The following is a 17,096-nucleotide window of genomic DNA, read 5'->3' as shown; positions in this document are numbered from 1 at the left end:
TTTAATTTCTTATACATACAATATTAATCGAGATAATTATTTTCAAATTTTTTGAAAAAAAAAAAAAAGAATTGAAATTTTGTAGACCCAAGAAAAATAAAAATGAAGTATAAGAGAAGAAAAGAATCTTTGGTAAATTAATATTTAATATAATTATGGGCATTAATTGTGAATCTTAATCATGGAAGGTATGGGAGTTAGTTACTTTTTGTTTCATGAAATTGACAAGAGTAAGTGGAGTAAGTTGGGGTTGGGGTGGGCTTCTAGAATGCCATTAAAATAATATTTATTCTAATATATATATATATATATACACACACATACAAGTAAAGGTGGAAAGAAAGAAGACCATTTTAACAAAAAGGTTATGGAGAAGGAAAATTGTTGATGGTCAAAATTTTGATTACTTGTAGAAACATGTTATTTGCAAAATAACACCCTTTGTTTTTTCAATTTTACAATAAATACCCCAACCTAATTTTATATTCTCCCCATCATCGTACCTACCAAACCATTTCCCATATCATCCCTCTTTTCACGTTTCTAGAACATTTTATAAATACATCTACTCTCACATATATCCAAAACTAATATCTCTCTTCCTAATGTTTCTTATACTATTATTATATGCTGTGCTTATACATGTTATTTGTTGTATTATCATCATAAATTTGATTCATTTTACACTTAAAAATTTATTATATATTTGCGATTAAATGACATTATAATTAACTATAACTTTATTTATATTACTCAAATTATTATATGCTATTAAATCTATCTTTGTTTTATATGACCAAATTGACACCCATTTATAGTCTAAAATTTTGAAGGCAATTTTTTATTCAATTTTCTTTTATGAAAAAAGAATAAAGTTGCTGTTCTTTTTAGAAAATTTATATAAACATAGAGTCCTCTACATGTATGAATGTCTCTTATGAGTTTTTCTTATTCCTAATGGCAATGTTTCTACAACCATGATAGATATGCCTTCAGTAAGATATATATATATTTTTTTTAATTTTGTTGTACCTCATTTTTTTAGAGTTAATGTGGTATCTATTTTCATGTTCTTTTTCCTATTTTAGTTGTCTCCATGTTTTGATACATTTACTTATGAAACTTCTTTATGTGGAAAAGTTAGTCTCCAATTCTTAATAGCCCCACTTACTAATTTAGTTGCCATTAGAACCCTGAAGTGTAGAATGGCAACAGCAAGGATGGGGGTATAATGACCTCACAACCAGTTACCAAATAATAGAGATAACAATCTTTGTTCCATCTAAGGTGTGAACTTGAAGCACTAGATTCCTTATTTAGTCGGTTGACCATTTACTAAACAGTTCTATAATATAATGAATTTTATAAATGTGATCATCATCAATGTGGAAAGTGAAAAAAAAAAAAAAAGTATAAATGTGAGAAAATAGGCTACAAAGATTTTATTTTTCACAATAAAATATCTCAAATACTATGTTACAGATATACTCATTATTTAAAATTATAAGAAAATTCATATGGGTTGATGAGTACTTATCAAATAATACAAATTATGAGATAGAACATCAAAGATGTTTAATGCATTATCTTTTAACTTCATGAAATACAATATTTATATCATTATTAGATGATTATATAAATTCTCTAGGACTTACATCAATTCTAAGGTCAAAGTCAGATTTTTTGCACTACTTTAGCTCAATATTGGACATCTCTTTCTTTGTATACACCTGAGAAAATTTAGAGCCTTGTATGATCTTTTGAGATGATGAATTTTATAGATTTTTCTATGGTGATAAGTTTCTGATGGGTTTTAAACATTCTTCTGTGATGATAGTTTTAAGAAGTGTGGCAATAGTGGTAGGTTAAAATTCATCAAGAATTTTGTATCCTCATCTTCTAATATAAGTTCCCCATAAAAATAAAGTTTGGTGAAGTAAGACTCTTATTCAAGAAATTGACGTTTACAGATACATAGAGTTATTTGGTAAACGGATAGTAACATGTTTACCCCTTTTGATTTGAGGAGTACTTCACAAGTACACATTTCGAGGTACAAAGGCAACATTCCTCTTTAATAAGAATAAATATGAAGAAATGCAACACACTCAAATGTCCAATGGACTAGATGGTTTGTAAAACTTATTGTTGAATGTTTCAAGAGGACTTCTGAAGTCAAGAATATTTGCGGGTATACGATTAATAATGTAGGTGGCAGTAATAATGGTATTGCCCAAATATTATTTTAGAAGAAAAAAGCTCTAGTGGTGGTTAAAAGATTATTATTCTTGTGTTATGCTACTTTGTTTTATTGTAGAATATGGACATAAGATGATTCATGATCTTTTTTTGACGAAAAATGATCAAAGTGTGTGATTGAAAAAAAAAAGTGATGTGTGATTGAAAAAACTTTTAAAATTAACGGTACAAAATTTCTGTACGGGTGTTCTAAATTGAATTTTTATCACATTGTAAATTTGATATATGATATAATTGATATCAGATCTTACTCCAAGTAAAAACAATTAGGTGACTATAGTGCAATCGTTAATATATGATACAAATAGTAATTATATGAGATGATCCCTAAATATTACTACGAATTAATAAAAACGAAACTAAACTTTGTTCATTACTAAAGAAAAATGTCACACGCTTATGTTTTACAAATTCATAGATATTGCAATGTAAACTTTCATATCCTGAATCCTTAAATAATTATAGAAATATCACTTTAAAGATGGAGAAGGATGAATGTCCTAGTATTTTATGATGAATCTAAATCTTAGAGTTTATGAGATTGGTAGTAATAGCGAATAATGATCCCTCATATGTATCCAAGTAGTATAATTTGTTTTTAACTTCAATGTATCCAATTACCTTGCTTGAATTCGGTCTTGAAAGTCATAATGAGAATAGTCAAATATAACTTTACAATTCAAGATCGATACACAATTTAGGAACATTAATACATTTTTCAAGACAAATGTAGAGTTAAGCTTAATGTCGCCCTTGCCTGTAATAGTATTGAAGGAACTATCTACGTTGATAATATTTTCGTTACTCGAACATAAAACATAAAAATAAAAATATTTGGAATTATTAGTCATATGATATGTGACTTCTGTGTAAAGTCCCAAAACTTAAAAGAAAATAAGGTCATAAATTAAGTGTGAAAGCGAAATAATAGAGTTTAGGGTTTACATTCATTATGCAATAATTTAAAATACTCAATAAGACTACGTGAATGATCATTCTAAAAGAATAAACAAAAATTAAAAAAACAAATAAAGGCAGTATGCTAAGTATTCTACGACGACCTTCACTAGGTTTTGAAGGGAGTTGGGGTGGTGAACTATTTACAACCCTCTTATTGATTAGGATATGAGTTTTAATTCTCTTAATCTGAAATAGTTAATGAAAGGGTGAGCTACACTAGTTTAGTAAAAATATCACATTATTCACTGATACAAAAACTGAAGATTGGTAAAAATTATAAAACAACCAATGGAGCTTTTGATTTAAATAAATTTATTTATCATCAAAAAAACTATTTATTACATATATTTACCATTGCTAGATTTTCAAAATCGACCTGTAGAGACAATAACTTAAATAACATTGCAATCTCATATTCAAATGAGTAAGAACAATAAATTTCCTTTTTTATTTTTCTACTAGTATCCCTGGGGCCCATAGGAATGTCTCACTACGCGTGAACTAATATCTAATATTTTCAACTAACTAGCCGTCCTCATAACCCGTCCGGTATAAGCACTAAAAATATTATTCCTTGATACCCCGTATGGTATGAGGCAACGTTCACGGTAAAATTTTCTATGTACCCAGTCCATCTACCATCTCCCAAAATATACAGTAAGGCTACCATTCATTAATTCACATGACCAAACGATTTTTTGTTTGCATATTAATTTTTAATTTCATAATTAACCGTAAATCACGCAAGACAAGCAATATATATATCAAGAAAGCACAATTGAATCATTTAACCATTCCAGTATATCATCATATATTTAAACATGAAAATTCAACAATCAGTTATGCAGGACAACAAATAAATGACTAATCAGTTTCGGCTCCATTAGTAACATGTAATTATTCTCAAAATTTTTTAATTTACATAAGATACTATATTATCGATTATTAAACTTCAATTTTATAACGAAGAATAACGTGAGAGATTCTTACCCGAATCGATGTCCAAAATATCGAACTTTCTACTACGCCTACTGGCGGTCCCCGGGTTTTCTAAATTTTCCTGCGAAGATTAAAACACGTTTCACGTACCTAAAAATACTCTAAAAAATCTAAAATCAATGTTAAAAACTTTTTTTGGCCAATTTCAAAACTCTAGCACGGTGGCACCACCGTATTCCAACGACGGCACCGCCACTCGTGGTGGTGATTTGCCTCAACCTTGCAGTTTTTGGCCAGTTTTGGTTGGTTTCGACGGTTTTATACCCAACTTTATGAGAAAACACGTTAGGGGGCATCGGTTGGTTGAAAAAAGTCAAAAGATAGAAACCTACCAGTGGTGGAATTTTCTAGTGCGGCGGCTCCGTCGGCTCACCTTCGCGGCTGAGTATTTTTCTTCGGTCAACCTGTAAAAAACAAAACAGTTAACATAATAAAGGAAAAATCGCACGAAATAGAAAACAGAAAGGGGCTCATCGAAGGCGTTTGCAGGTTTTGCTCGCAGTTTTTGGCTTATCCATTGTTTCTTTTGCTCTGATTTGGCCATGGGGTTGCTCGGAATCAAATTCCGAGCGGATAGGAGAATTTTTATCTTTTTTGGCGGTTAGAGGTGGCTCCAGCGCGGCGGCGGTCGGCGGTCGGCTACCTTCTCTAGCGAGTGGTTCTTCTTCTCCGACCGGAGGGTGACGACTAGGATTTTGATTCGGTGTGATGTAAAATATTTATATCCATCTCGCGTTAATCTGGACTGTTCATTGCGTTTGATCTCAATCGTCCGATCGCATTTAAAGAGAAAATAAATCTGAACCGTTCATCATTATTTGATCTCGATCATTCAATCGCGTTTAAAAATGGAATAAATCTAGACCGTTCATTGCATTTAATCACGACCGTCCGATCGCGCCTGAGAAGAGAATGGATTCGGATCATCCACACGCGCGGGAACGCTTCCGGATCGTCCGATAGTGGGGCACGCGAATCACCAGTGTGGCCTCTCGCGTGGCATCGAGTCAGCATGCCTTACCACGCGATGCGCTCCGGTTCGTCGTGGCTGTTGACTGGGCAGTTCTATATGGTGCAATTTTTATTATTTATATTTTGACCCTAATTTCTAATTTTTCTTTCAAAAATACTATCCGAACCCAAATTTTCACATATTTTTTCCAAAATTATTTTCAATTTCATCTTCAATTTATTTTTTTTCATAATTTCACATTAAATTAAAATTTATTAATTTTTAAAATAGATTTTTATATATTTTTTTATGTTAAAATTAATCTCGACCCAAATTTCAGGTCTAGGTATTACTTTCTGAGTTTGCAGTAGTAATGAGAGAACCATCTGCATGAATAATCTTTTGATTACTCAAATCGAGAATATATGCATAAAAATATTTAGAATTATTACTCATATAATATATTACTCCTGAGTTTATAATCTAAAAATTCTCAAAGAATTTATCTAAAACATTTAGTTCATGTGAAGTAGAAGTCATTCATGAATGTGTTGAGAAATCAATAACTGTTTATTTCTCCATAGACTCAAGTTAAACCCTCAATCTTTTAATATCTATTCTGAATTTATCAAGATCTAAAGTTGTCATATTTGAATTTGCTCTTATAACTTGGGACGTATTCTCCAACATCCTTTAAGAATTGGATAGCATTTAATTATAAAAAAATAATTATTGACAAAATTTTATCAGAACTCGTGGCTATATGAAGTTGTTTGTGTTTGACCACGATGAAAGCGACAGGGGGACGCTGGCCTATGAAGATTGCCTAGTGGTGGAGGTGGTCAGCAATAGAAGGGTGGCGCTAGGCTATGAAGGTTCGCCCTTTTCGGCTTTCTTATTTCAGCAAAGAAGGCCTAATAAGGTTTGTTAAAGAGTATAGGAATTTCTTTACCTAAATCTTTAATACTATGTTAATTTTGATTAATGTATATTCTATTAAATATTATAGTTCTATATATATAGGTTTTCTAAGAGAGAAAATTAAATAAAAAATTAATTAATATTTATTACAAATGATATAATTTACCATTTAATTTGATTTATTTATTTTTAATGCATTGATTTATTTTCTCTTTTAATACTTTAATTTTCTTTCTCTTTAATAGCACGATTTCTTTTCTCTTTAATACTTTAATTTACTTTCTCTTTAATACTTTTTTTTTTTCTTTTTAACACACTGATTTACTTCCTGTTTAATAATTTAATTTTCTTCCTATTTTAAAACCAAAGCATACATATCTCCTTTTATTTGAATTTTTTGTTTCCATTAAATGTTGAGCCATTTAATACCCAAAAAAGATTAGTATATCTAAATACAAAGAATTTGATTAGGGTTTATCAAATTATCGAAAGATTGTGATTGAGAAGAATGAGGTGATAAGAACAAATATAAGAAAATAGAGGAAGAAGAGTGCAAAAAAGAGAAGGGGGAGATGAGCAAATAAATCTAACAACATGAAAAGTAGATCTACCTACCAAACCCAAGCACTAACTTAATTACAACCACTCGTCTTCCTCACCAACTTGGTCAAATCCCCTGTAAAAATATAAACAAAAATTTATTTTCTTTTCAAAATAAAGAACAAAACAAAAGGGCCCCGAGTCAATTGCCAACCTTCATACATCACCCACCTCCCATTTATATTCTCTCTCTCTCTCTCTCTCTCTCTCTCTCTCTCTCTCTCTCTCTCATTCTCCATTTCCATATTGCATTATCTTGTCTGTTTTACCCAGCAACTCTCCATCTGTTTACCAATTAATTCGTACAGAAATAAAGAAAAGGCAGATGGGTAGATCTCCTTGCTGCGAGAAAGAGCATACCAACAAAGGTGCATGGACCAAAGAGGAAGATGAACGTCTCATCAACTACATCAAACTCCATGGTGAAGGTTGCTGGAGATCTCTCCCCAAAGCTGCTGGTATCTCATCTTTTTCTTCTCCTCTAATTTCCTCTCACTTTGTTAATCCATTCGTGTGTTTTTCTAAGTTGATGAATTAATTAATTTTATTTTCCAGGGTTACTTAGATGTGGCAAAAGTTGCAGACTTAGATGGATAAATTATCTCAGGCCTGATCTCAAGAGAGGAAACTTCACAGAGGAAGAAGATGAACTCATCATCAACCTCCACAGTTTGCTTGGAAACAAGTACGTATTTTTTAATTAATTCCTTTCCTTTATATACATATACATGAATTAATTAATGAGTTCTAATCAATGTGTTGTGTTGTTCAGATGGTCTCTGATTGCTGCACGGTTGCCTGGAAGAACAGATAATGAAATAAAGAACTACTGGAACACCCATATCAAGAGAAAGCTCTACAGCCGAGGAATCGATCCTCAAACTCATCGGCCACTCAACTCAACCGCCGCTACTACCACCACCACCAGCACTCCTCACAAAACAATTACTTCTACTAAGAACTTCCAACTGGAAATGCAAAACTCAGTGGTATTGCAGGTTCCGGTTCCAGGTAGGTCATCTACTATGAAGAAGATGTTAAATGGTAAAAGAGAGTCGGTGGAAGAAGAAAGCTCCAACAGTAGCAGTGGCGTAACGACAGAAGAAGTTCATCCACAACTCAATCTGGAACTCTCCATCGGCCTTCCATTTCATCATCATGAACCTCAGAGATCAGTAAGCGGGACAAACCAGAAGAAGAAGCAGTATCTTGGAAGCAGTAGTAGCCAATTACCAGGAGTTAATCAAGTGTGTTTCTGTTATAATCTAGGGTTTAATAAGAGTCAGATGCAGGCATGTAGCTGCAACTTTATGGTAGCTGACAATATCTATAAATATTATACACCCAGCTTGAAATCTTGATAGCTTATATATCTATATAAAATATTTTTTGGTATGCTTTTTTGCTAACATGAAGGAAAGCCAACCCATATATATATATATATATATATAGTTATATCTACAAACTAGCTTATGAGATTAATTCCTCCAAACTTTTTCATTTTAGATTTGTTTTCTGGTACAAAGTTTATTTCCATGGAGTTTTGGGCTTCAATGTCTAATTTTTGAGGCTTTGAAGGAACATATATATGCATACATATACGCGTACATGCATATATCATTATATGTTACATTTGTTGGTAATTTTATGTGAAGACTAATTAATTTCTAAATTATTCTCTATGTTACAATAATTGTTTAATTAGGTTAGGATCATATCAGTTCTAAGTGTGAGATTTTTTATATTAAACATAATTATATATATATATTCATTCTTCTCTAGGGTAATTATAATTAATTGTAAATATAATTTAATTTTTATTTATAAAAAACAAAAAAAAAACAAAAAAACAAAAAAAAAAAAAAAAAGAAAGAGAAATGGTAGAGGTGGAAATGCGGCAGGTGGGTGACTTTTGGTTGGTAAGTGGGTGACGTCATCCACACAACTACTCCCTTTTCTTTTCTCATTATATGATTTAATATATGCAATATATTTTTTATTTAATTATTTAAAATTTTTAAATAAATCGGAATTAGAAAAACTTTTAAGAAAATTTCAGTATTAAGATTAGTAATATTTAATTCTTTTTAAAAAAAATAATCTTAATTTTTTTTCATAATATAATATTTGTTTATTATTACATCGTAGTTCATAATAAATTTCATATCAAATTCAACTTAAATATTTTTGTAACTCATTTTTAACAAAAATTATAATACAAAATTTTTACATATGTAGGTGAAATCAAGAATTAATTAAAGATATAAATTATAATTAGTGTTTACATATTAAAAATTAAGATTTAAAAATAAAAAAGAAAAAAAAATGTCTCAACCAAATCAAGGTTATAATAATAATAAAAAATAAATCATTATACCTATATAGTTAATTATTTATATTATGGTAGTGGTATTTTGCTTACTACACCCTAATATATAACTATACAAATATAATAGGCTACTTTTTATCTAGAAGGTTTCTTTCTTTTTGTTTTCTAGAAGCTTAGGTGACTGAAGATTACACCTAACCTCTTTTTTTTTTTTTTTTTTTTGGGTTAATATCTTACTTCATTGATGAATCACACATGGTAATATCATTTTCTAATTTTCAAAATTAGTTTTGTACAATAATTTACATGGGTTATATAAACTATTATTTTAATTTTTAAAATTATTATAATTATTCTTAGACCCAATTTAGCTATTGTCTTATTAGATAGATTGAAGAACAAAAAATAGTGATATTAAAACTAATTACCATGGACATGAACTTAGATATTCTAATTTTAAATCCTTTGAAACCTTAATGTACCGTAGAAATATGTATATTATGGATTAGATATTAAGTTTGAATTTTGGTGAACTCTAATTTATATTTAAATTTTAAAAATTTTAATAATAAGAGTTTATTATATGATTAAAGTGGTCTTATAAGATAATCATCCGACTTACGAGAAGGTATTTGCATTCTAGACCTCTTAACAAAGAGATTAATTTCCTATTTATTTATTTTAACTCGTTAAATTTAAGTATATCATTCAATTTTAATCGGTATAAATTTTAAAAAATATTTACTAATTATTTAATTAAAAATTTAAATGAAATTAAATTATTTAATTAAAAATTATAAACCATGTACATCACAAAACAAATTTATATACATTATTTAAACAACAAAACCATATAATAACAAAGAAGAAAACAGTGGCGAAACTAAAGTTGATACTAAAAAAAAAAAAAATCAATAATTTACTATTTTCTTGTGCATTATTTTATTTATATTTTGATTATTCTACAAATATGTAAAAAAAAAAAAATTCATGTTTGCATAAATAAATACAAAATAAAATATTATAAAATATTTTCTATGTACTCAACACAATCAAAGTTGCTTACAAATTTAAGATTATTTTGTTGGAAAAAAAAATTGTTTTGGCATGTAATTTGAAGCAACGTGTTTCTCTTGTCTACTTGATAGATTATTTTAATACATTAATTTGGAAGATTAGCAGGTCAGCTACTATTTTTGGGTTGGTAAAGAAATTTCAATTACGTATATATATATATATATATAAAATTTTCCTTCTAGATCTTCTAATTCCTTTCCCAAATTTTTTAATACAAAATTTCAAATGGGTAAGATCGCATTAATCTTAAAAATGAATTTAAAAATTATTTATCTAAAAAAGAATTTTTAAGAGTTCGTGTGAATGTGGAAGACAGAGCGAGCTTTATGGATAAGAAGAATATATACTTTGATATTGAAATTACAATATTAATTTTAAATTATTAAAAAATATATATAAATTTTTTCTAATATTAATTTCTACCCTTTGAATAATAAATTATCAGAATTGATATTCTAAGATTAAATTTTATTGTTTTTAATTTAATTGTTTATTTATTTTCAAGAAACAAGTTTGGTGTACGTGTGGAAGATGACTCAATAATGCGTATGAATAAATTCAAACTTGCAATTTAATAAAACAAATATCCTCCCAATTTGACCAAATCGATTCACTTTTATTCCCTCCAACTATGAACCATAAAATACACACACATCCATATCCATTATCCGACACGGCAAGAATGTTATTCAAGAAATTCTTATACTACAAAAGAAGAAAGGGTCTAAACATAGTTCATATCATCAATTCAAGATATGGATATGATCATAAACTTTCATCATCTCGAGATGTGTTTTCTATCTTCGGGTCTGGTATATATTTACATATGTGAAATTTTATTTTCATTAATAAGTTGATAAAAAAAAATCTCAAATAACCAATAAAATTTACGGCGTCAGTTATTCGATTAATTAAAAATGATGATTATTTAGTATGAGACATCAACTCATCTCTATTCTTAATCTAAATGTGAAGGTTACCCCTGTTGACTTAAGACAAGAAGATTGGAACAGTACGGACATATACAGCAACTGTTTACATATTTTGATTCCCTGTTTGCTAAAAATTACTACCCCGAGTTGGACGACAGACGTGATTTCTTTTACACGCATGTTCTTCGTTATGGTGCTGTGTTCGACATGCATATCCATACCAACAGTCTTTCCTTTGTGATGCATCTGGTGGTAGGAGCTGTAGCAGTGAAATTCAAACACAAATGTCAAAATTCCAGTGACAGTTAAACCACCGATCGAGGAAGATAGAGGAGCGATGCAATATGAAACACAGAGAGATTTATCTTTAGTGGTACTCATTTAGTGATTCTCACCGTGACAGTATAAAAAAACAACAGATAATGCAGAAACCATGATGGCGTTGCAAATAGGCATTGGGTATTACAATGTTAAAGTTCTCGAGAGACAAGAAAGAGTAATTTGACTTGAAAAACATATTAAAAACAGAAGCTTGGAATTAATGTCTACAGAAAAATATGGCAAATTAGCAACACTTACATGTCTGGGCATAGTAAGTCGAAACCAGTATAAAAGGAATGAAACCAATTTGTCATAACAGTCTCTGCGTCCAAAATAAAGTAGAAACAGACATTAGATAACCAAATTTAACTGATCACAGTAATATGATTATGATGAGTCCATGAATCTAATACATTTAAGAACTGTAATATGAGCTGCTCCCTAGTTGATCTAGGAGATCTACCATAGCCCAGAATCCACTTCCTAAAATAATTACAATGATCCATTGATGGGTTATTTAAGTGTCCAGCTAATCTTCTTTGTAACAGACTATACAATAACACGCATGTTCCAGATCTCTTACTTCAGAAGACAGCAACATCGCAATTATATCCAACAAGAAGATAAAAAAGACTATTCTTCTCCCAAAAACAAAAGAAAGAAAGAGAAAACAATTTGCATGATCTGTTTTCCCCTGAAAAGAAACAGACATTGGTGAGCTTTTGGTCAATGTATAACAAGGAAAACAATGAGCATATCTTACAGAATGTGTCTTGAACGTAGCATTTGTTTCTGACAGGAGCCAATAAGTGTTTGTTAAGTAAATTTTTGGCTTAAAAATAAAACAAGAAAGCAACTGTGACAAGATGAGAAGAAGCCTCAAGTTAATGTCGCAGAACCTGCCCAAACAATAACATACTTTCCAAAAAGCCTAATTGTTGGATGAAAAATATAAATCCAAGAATAAAAGTCCTGCCGCTCAACCTGAGAGGCCCATAAAACTGGGGCAAGTTAATCCTCAGAACCTTCTTAAATGCTCCAAAGAACTCATACCAAATGCCTCATGTTTAAGCTCTCTTAGAACAAAGACTTACTTGCATGTATGTGTCCCAGCAGTTATCATCTCCGCATGGTTCAGACGCAACCTTGTCCGATCTGCACGGAATAATAGGCAAACCATCATATGAGACAAAATTTGAGGACCAAAGCTTATTGGAAAAATTATTTTACATTTATATTCAGAAGAAGTTGGCCAAAGAATAATGAAAACCACTGCAGTTTCTGGAAAAATAAGGAGCAAATGAACATGGCTTGAGTGAAGTTGATCAGAGAGCAATACCAAAACAACCATGATATGCTTAAGTGAAGAATCCATCAACATACTGATTGACCAGCTAAAAACATAAAACTGGTATGATATTTAAACTAATAATTGATAAACATACCAATTTCTCTGTTGCTAAACTTCTGAATCCAATCTGAGATTACATCCTGCAGTGTCCTTCCCATCTGCCTAATACACCTATCTGTTATCTAGACGACAGAACTGGAAATCAGATCAAATCTTTCAATAAGAAAATAAAGTTTAATACAAAAATTTGCATACAGCTTGTTCATGCCGATTCATTCCATGCGTCAAAAATGGAATCCTTGTAATTACGTGTTCTGAGATCTGTGGAGCAAACAGATCAGTTTAGTTATAGAATTTAAAACTACCGTATCAACAATTACAGTAGATAGGTGATAAATAATGAAGCAGCTACGGTGAAGTCACATCTCCAACAACTGATTAATGAAACAGTAGAGATAAGGACAATAATAGAAAATATAACACTCATTGATCCTCAGGCACGACATGCTAACCAAAGACTACTAGTTTCAATTTTGAATAATACAACATTATAAATATTACTAGGAGGAGCATTAGATAGTAAAAATTTGCAACCAAAGAAGGATAAAATAAAGAAAATAGCTGACTCACTGGTTTAAAAGTCTCACGGCTGCAAACAGCATGTGAATCACCATGAGTAATCATTTGAGAATGCCAATAAGCACCGCAGAATGCCCTATCACATCCCAAACCTGCGAAAGAATGTAGAATAAAAAATGTTCAACATTTGAGACTGCTAATTTCTTACAGTTATAAAAAGCTAAAAATAAAATCTTCCAACATTCCTATGCATAACAAGAACTTGGGTAAAAAATAAAGTAGCATATCAGAATGGGTTTTAGAACAATAGAAAAAAGGAACAGAATATGTAAATTTATCAACAACCATAACCGCAAGGTTGTTATGCACTCAATTCAATCAGAGGAAATTATTATTTTTTGTTCATAAGCAGCATTTTTATTAATAATAATGAATCACCCATGTTAAGCACTCAATTAAAGAAGAGAAATCTCATTATTTTTAATTCCTAAGCACTCTGCACAGTAATAATGATGAATCAACTATATACTACAGGGTGTTTACATAGACTAAAGAGACCAGAATTCTTAACCAGAAAAAAGAATAAAATATATGGCTCTAGATAAATGCAATCAAATAACAAAATATAATGACCCAAGGAAGGACATTCATATTCCTAAGAAAATACTTATTTCCAAACAACTTAGATGTGCCCACATAGTTCTCTCTCTTCAGAAGAGCTCAACTCCAGATACATAGCCTATCAATATCGATGCATTAATGGATTAGGTTCAAGTTTCTTACATAGATTAGAAATTTTAATCCTTTTAACGCAAAAAAAACTATATTGTTTAACAACATTATCATAATTTTTAGTAACTTCAGAATTTTATTCATTTTAGCTATCTAGTTCTCTTATTCATGTTAGTGTTTTCTAGTTTAATCCTATTTAAGAAAAATTAATTAGAAAGCACTATAAATGTTTTTCTAATCCTTTTAGTTGTTTGATACAATCAAGCCATTAATTATGATACTTAAAACTTTTAGGTATGATATCTAAGAACTCAAGATGTAATATCAAAATTCTAACCCCAAATTCTGAAATAGGCAAAATTAACTGTAATTTATGCTTACATCATACAATCAAGTATAGGCTTGGATCCATCACGCAAAATCTGTCATCTATTTCCCAAGGTTTATCCAACTTACAACTTTTTCATTTCGCTAGGAACTTTTGATAAACTTCATCAACTGAAGCAACATAGGCATCTTTCAAGACATCACTAAACGTGGTGGAATTGCTGTTGCTTTAGAAACTATGTAAATGCAGAAACACTTGAAGGCAAGTTGGAGGCTCAAAATTTCCCAGAATAAGAAATAAAATTTTTATGTTGGAAACTCCACTAATATCATCAAGAAAATTAAGCAAATCAAGCAAATAAGCATTAGGTCTGATTTTTCTAAAGTTGGGGTAAGGGATCAAGGCTCAATTATGCAATTTTTTTTAATGCGAAGGCTATACTCTAGTTTAAGACGAACCATAACAGAATCACCACACCAAACTCTGGACCTAATGATATAAATCAATAGTAAGTTTATAACCTGCCTTGCTCATAGCAATATGACATCTAAATCTCGACAAGCAAATTTTGCAATGTTCGGCAAGAATTCAGTAGACTCAGAAAGGCATGCATCATGATAAGTGGTAGGAAATGAAGAGGTGCATGAGGTGAGTAGCTATAAACAATGGTGAAAGGGCTATTTCCTATAGAGTGGTTAATAGAGTTATTACAAGCAAACTCGGAAACTGGTAACATTACATCCAAAGAACCCTACTTGTCTCCTACAATACACCTAATAAAATTACCAAACCACCACTGACTACCTTAGTTCATCAGTTTTTGCCTAAGAGGTAGAAGAGAATTTCAAGGAGGTATGTCAATTCTTCCAGAGTCTTAAAAAATAACTTGAAAATTCAACATCCCTATAAAACACTATGGTAAAAGATAAACATGCAGTTTTGCCTACTTCTCTAAAGAATATCTAAACGATATGAGTCTCACCTCTGTTCGATCACAAGGATAAAAATGAGAAATTTTTAAACCCTTATCCACACATACAAGAAAAGAATCATGACCTGTATCTGAGGTACTCATAACACCAAAATCTTCGAAATTCTGGACAGAAAATGGGTGGAGTATAAATTTTAGTGTTTTTTCTACCCATCGTTTGCTGACATGTTCTTACGCAAAACAATTTTCGCAATATTCCCCCAATAGATGGCCAATAAAACCTATCTTAAAAAAAAGTGAAGTTCTTACCTCTACCAAAATGCTTGCATGCATCTCCCGAATAAGATAATCTCTGATGGAACTACATGGAATGCATATATGACAAAATCTATCCAACCTCCACTGCGAACATCCTTGATCTCATGCTAGATACTGCTAAAAAATAAGGACAAGTAGAATGTTCATCCTTCATCTTATCAAATGATTTGAGAACTCGTTTTACGTAATACAATAACTACCCCACAAATTACATCAGCCAAACTCTTCCCAAATACCTGAATGGGTGAAGGGATAAAGCTACAGTCATTATGAAACCCAACTTAACATACCAATGGCTCAATTTCTTTTGTAAGAAAAATTTTTTCAAACTAAATGGTTCTGTTACAAAAGGAACTCTTCAGGAATGAGGTAATATCTCCAATGGCAAAGAGATTATACAACCTAGAATTGTTTTTACGATAAATAGAACATCACTTAGCCTGATAAATTTTCCTACTAAAGAATGCAATAGGGTCCCCTCCTTAGGCATCATGTGCAACCTCAAAAACCCTTTCCAAAATATGTATGCCTTAAACCAAGAGCAAAATTCTGGTTCTTGATCTTCAAAAATGCCTTAGTAACTGAAAAGCTCCACTTAAGTTCCTATTTAACTAATTTTTAGCCATGACATAACTTATGAATCTCTTACAAAAGGTACCTAGACCATGAAAGATGCGAATATCCATTAGAGTCCTATTCAAGCCACCCTCTAATAGCTCTAATCTTTTCAAGCTCAGTTGCTATACTCGGTAAAAATTATGAATATTAGAAAGAGCACATGAAATCATATGCAACCTCAAAAACCCTTTCCAAAATATGTATGCCTTAAACCAAGAGCAAAATTCTGGTTCTTGATCTTCAAAAATGCCTTAGTAACTGAAAAGCTCCACTTAAGTTCCTATTTAACTAATTTTTAGCCATGACATAACTTATGAATCTCTTACAAAAGGTACCTAGACCATGAAAGATGCGAATATCCATTAGAGTCCTATTCAAGCCACCCTCTAATAGCTCTAATCTTTTCAAGCTCAGTTGCTATACTCGGTAAAAATTATGAATATTAGAAAGAGCACATGAAATTGTAACGAAAAACATTTAAAATTGAACAAAAAGTTTAGCTTCCCTAAAGATTATAGAGACTTGCCTAAAATGATCTAATCACTCTTTGATTTGCTATAATTAAGATTTCATCAAAATAAACCACAAGAAAGTTCCCAATGAAAGGCCTCAAAATGTGGTTTATTGCCCTCATGAGAGAGCAAGTTTAACCCTCGATAGACTTTGGTTGTTAAAGGTGATCTTTCATTTGTCACCAAGTTTACACCATTCAAACAATAGATTTTGGTTGTTAAAGGTGATCTTTCATTTGTCACCAAGTTTACACCATTCAAACAATAGATTTTGGTTGTTAAAGGTGATCTTTCATTTGTCACCAAGTTTAACCCTCGATGCACCCAGTGCGAAGATATATCTTGAAAACCTAGACTTAGTAGTCATTTATTAATGG

The 17,096-nt window shown here is 30.8% G+C and overlaps 2 protein-coding genes across 4 annotated transcripts in view; one reads left to right on the top strand and one right to left on the bottom strand.

The window, feature by feature from the left end:
* Nucleotides 1-6,881: 6,881 nt before the first annotated feature.
* Nucleotides 6,882-8,086, top strand: LOC110808617 (myb-related protein 308-like). The gene is made up of 3 exons (XM_022034162.2): nt 6,882-7,149; nt 7,247-7,376; nt 7,464-8,086. Exons 1-3 carry the CDS (start codon nt 7,017-7,019, stop codon nt 8,050-8,052), a joined length of 852 nt encoding a protein of 283 aa, XP_021889854.2. The 5' UTR covers nt 6,882-7,016; the 3' UTR covers nt 8,053-8,086.
* Nucleotides 8,087-10,971: 2,885 nt separating this feature from the next.
* The window catches only part of LOC110819111 (RING/U-box superfamily protein), a 43,298-nt gene continuing 37,173 nt past the window's right edge, over nt 10,972-17,096 (bottom strand). For all 3 annotated transcript variants that reach the window (XM_088221880.1, XM_088221879.1, XM_088221881.1), the window contains exons 10-15: nt 13,332-13,432; nt 12,957-13,022; nt 12,796-12,883; nt 12,445-12,505; nt 11,609-11,672; nt 10,972-11,288 (exon numbers count right to left, since the gene is read on the bottom strand). In XM_088221880.1, coding sequence (XP_088078006.1) covers nt 11,157-11,288; nt 11,609-11,672; nt 12,445-12,505; nt 12,796-12,883; nt 12,957-13,022; nt 13,332-13,432 — 512 coding nt within the window. In that variant the 3' untranslated portion in view covers nt 10,972-11,156. The remainder of the gene's footprint in view (nt 11,289-11,608; nt 11,673-12,444; nt 12,506-12,795; nt 12,884-12,956; nt 13,023-13,331; nt 13,433-17,096) is intronic.

The sequence above is a fragment of the Carica papaya genome, chromosome 6 (genome assembly GCF_054855325.1).
Source record: "Carica papaya isolate Zhongbai chromosome 6, ASM5485532v1, whole genome shotgun sequence".
NCBI classification, from domain to species: Eukaryota; Viridiplantae; Streptophyta; class Magnoliopsida; order Brassicales; family Caricaceae; genus Carica; species Carica papaya.
This window is presented reverse-complemented; position numbering and strand designations above follow the sequence as displayed.

Coding starts and splice junctions, on each gene's coding strand:
- LOC110808617 (XM_022034162.2), top strand. CDS start 7,017: ATGGGTAGATCTCCTTGCTGCGAGAAAGAGCATACCAACAAAGGTGCA. Junction 7,150..7,246: donor ATCTCTCCCCAAAGCTGCTG/GTATCTCATCTT, acceptor TTTATTTTCCAG/GGTTACTTAGATGTGGCAAA. Junction 7,377..7,463: donor CACAGTTTGCTTGGAAACAA/GTACGTATTTTT, acceptor TGTGTTGTTCAG/ATGGTCTCTGATTGCTGCAC.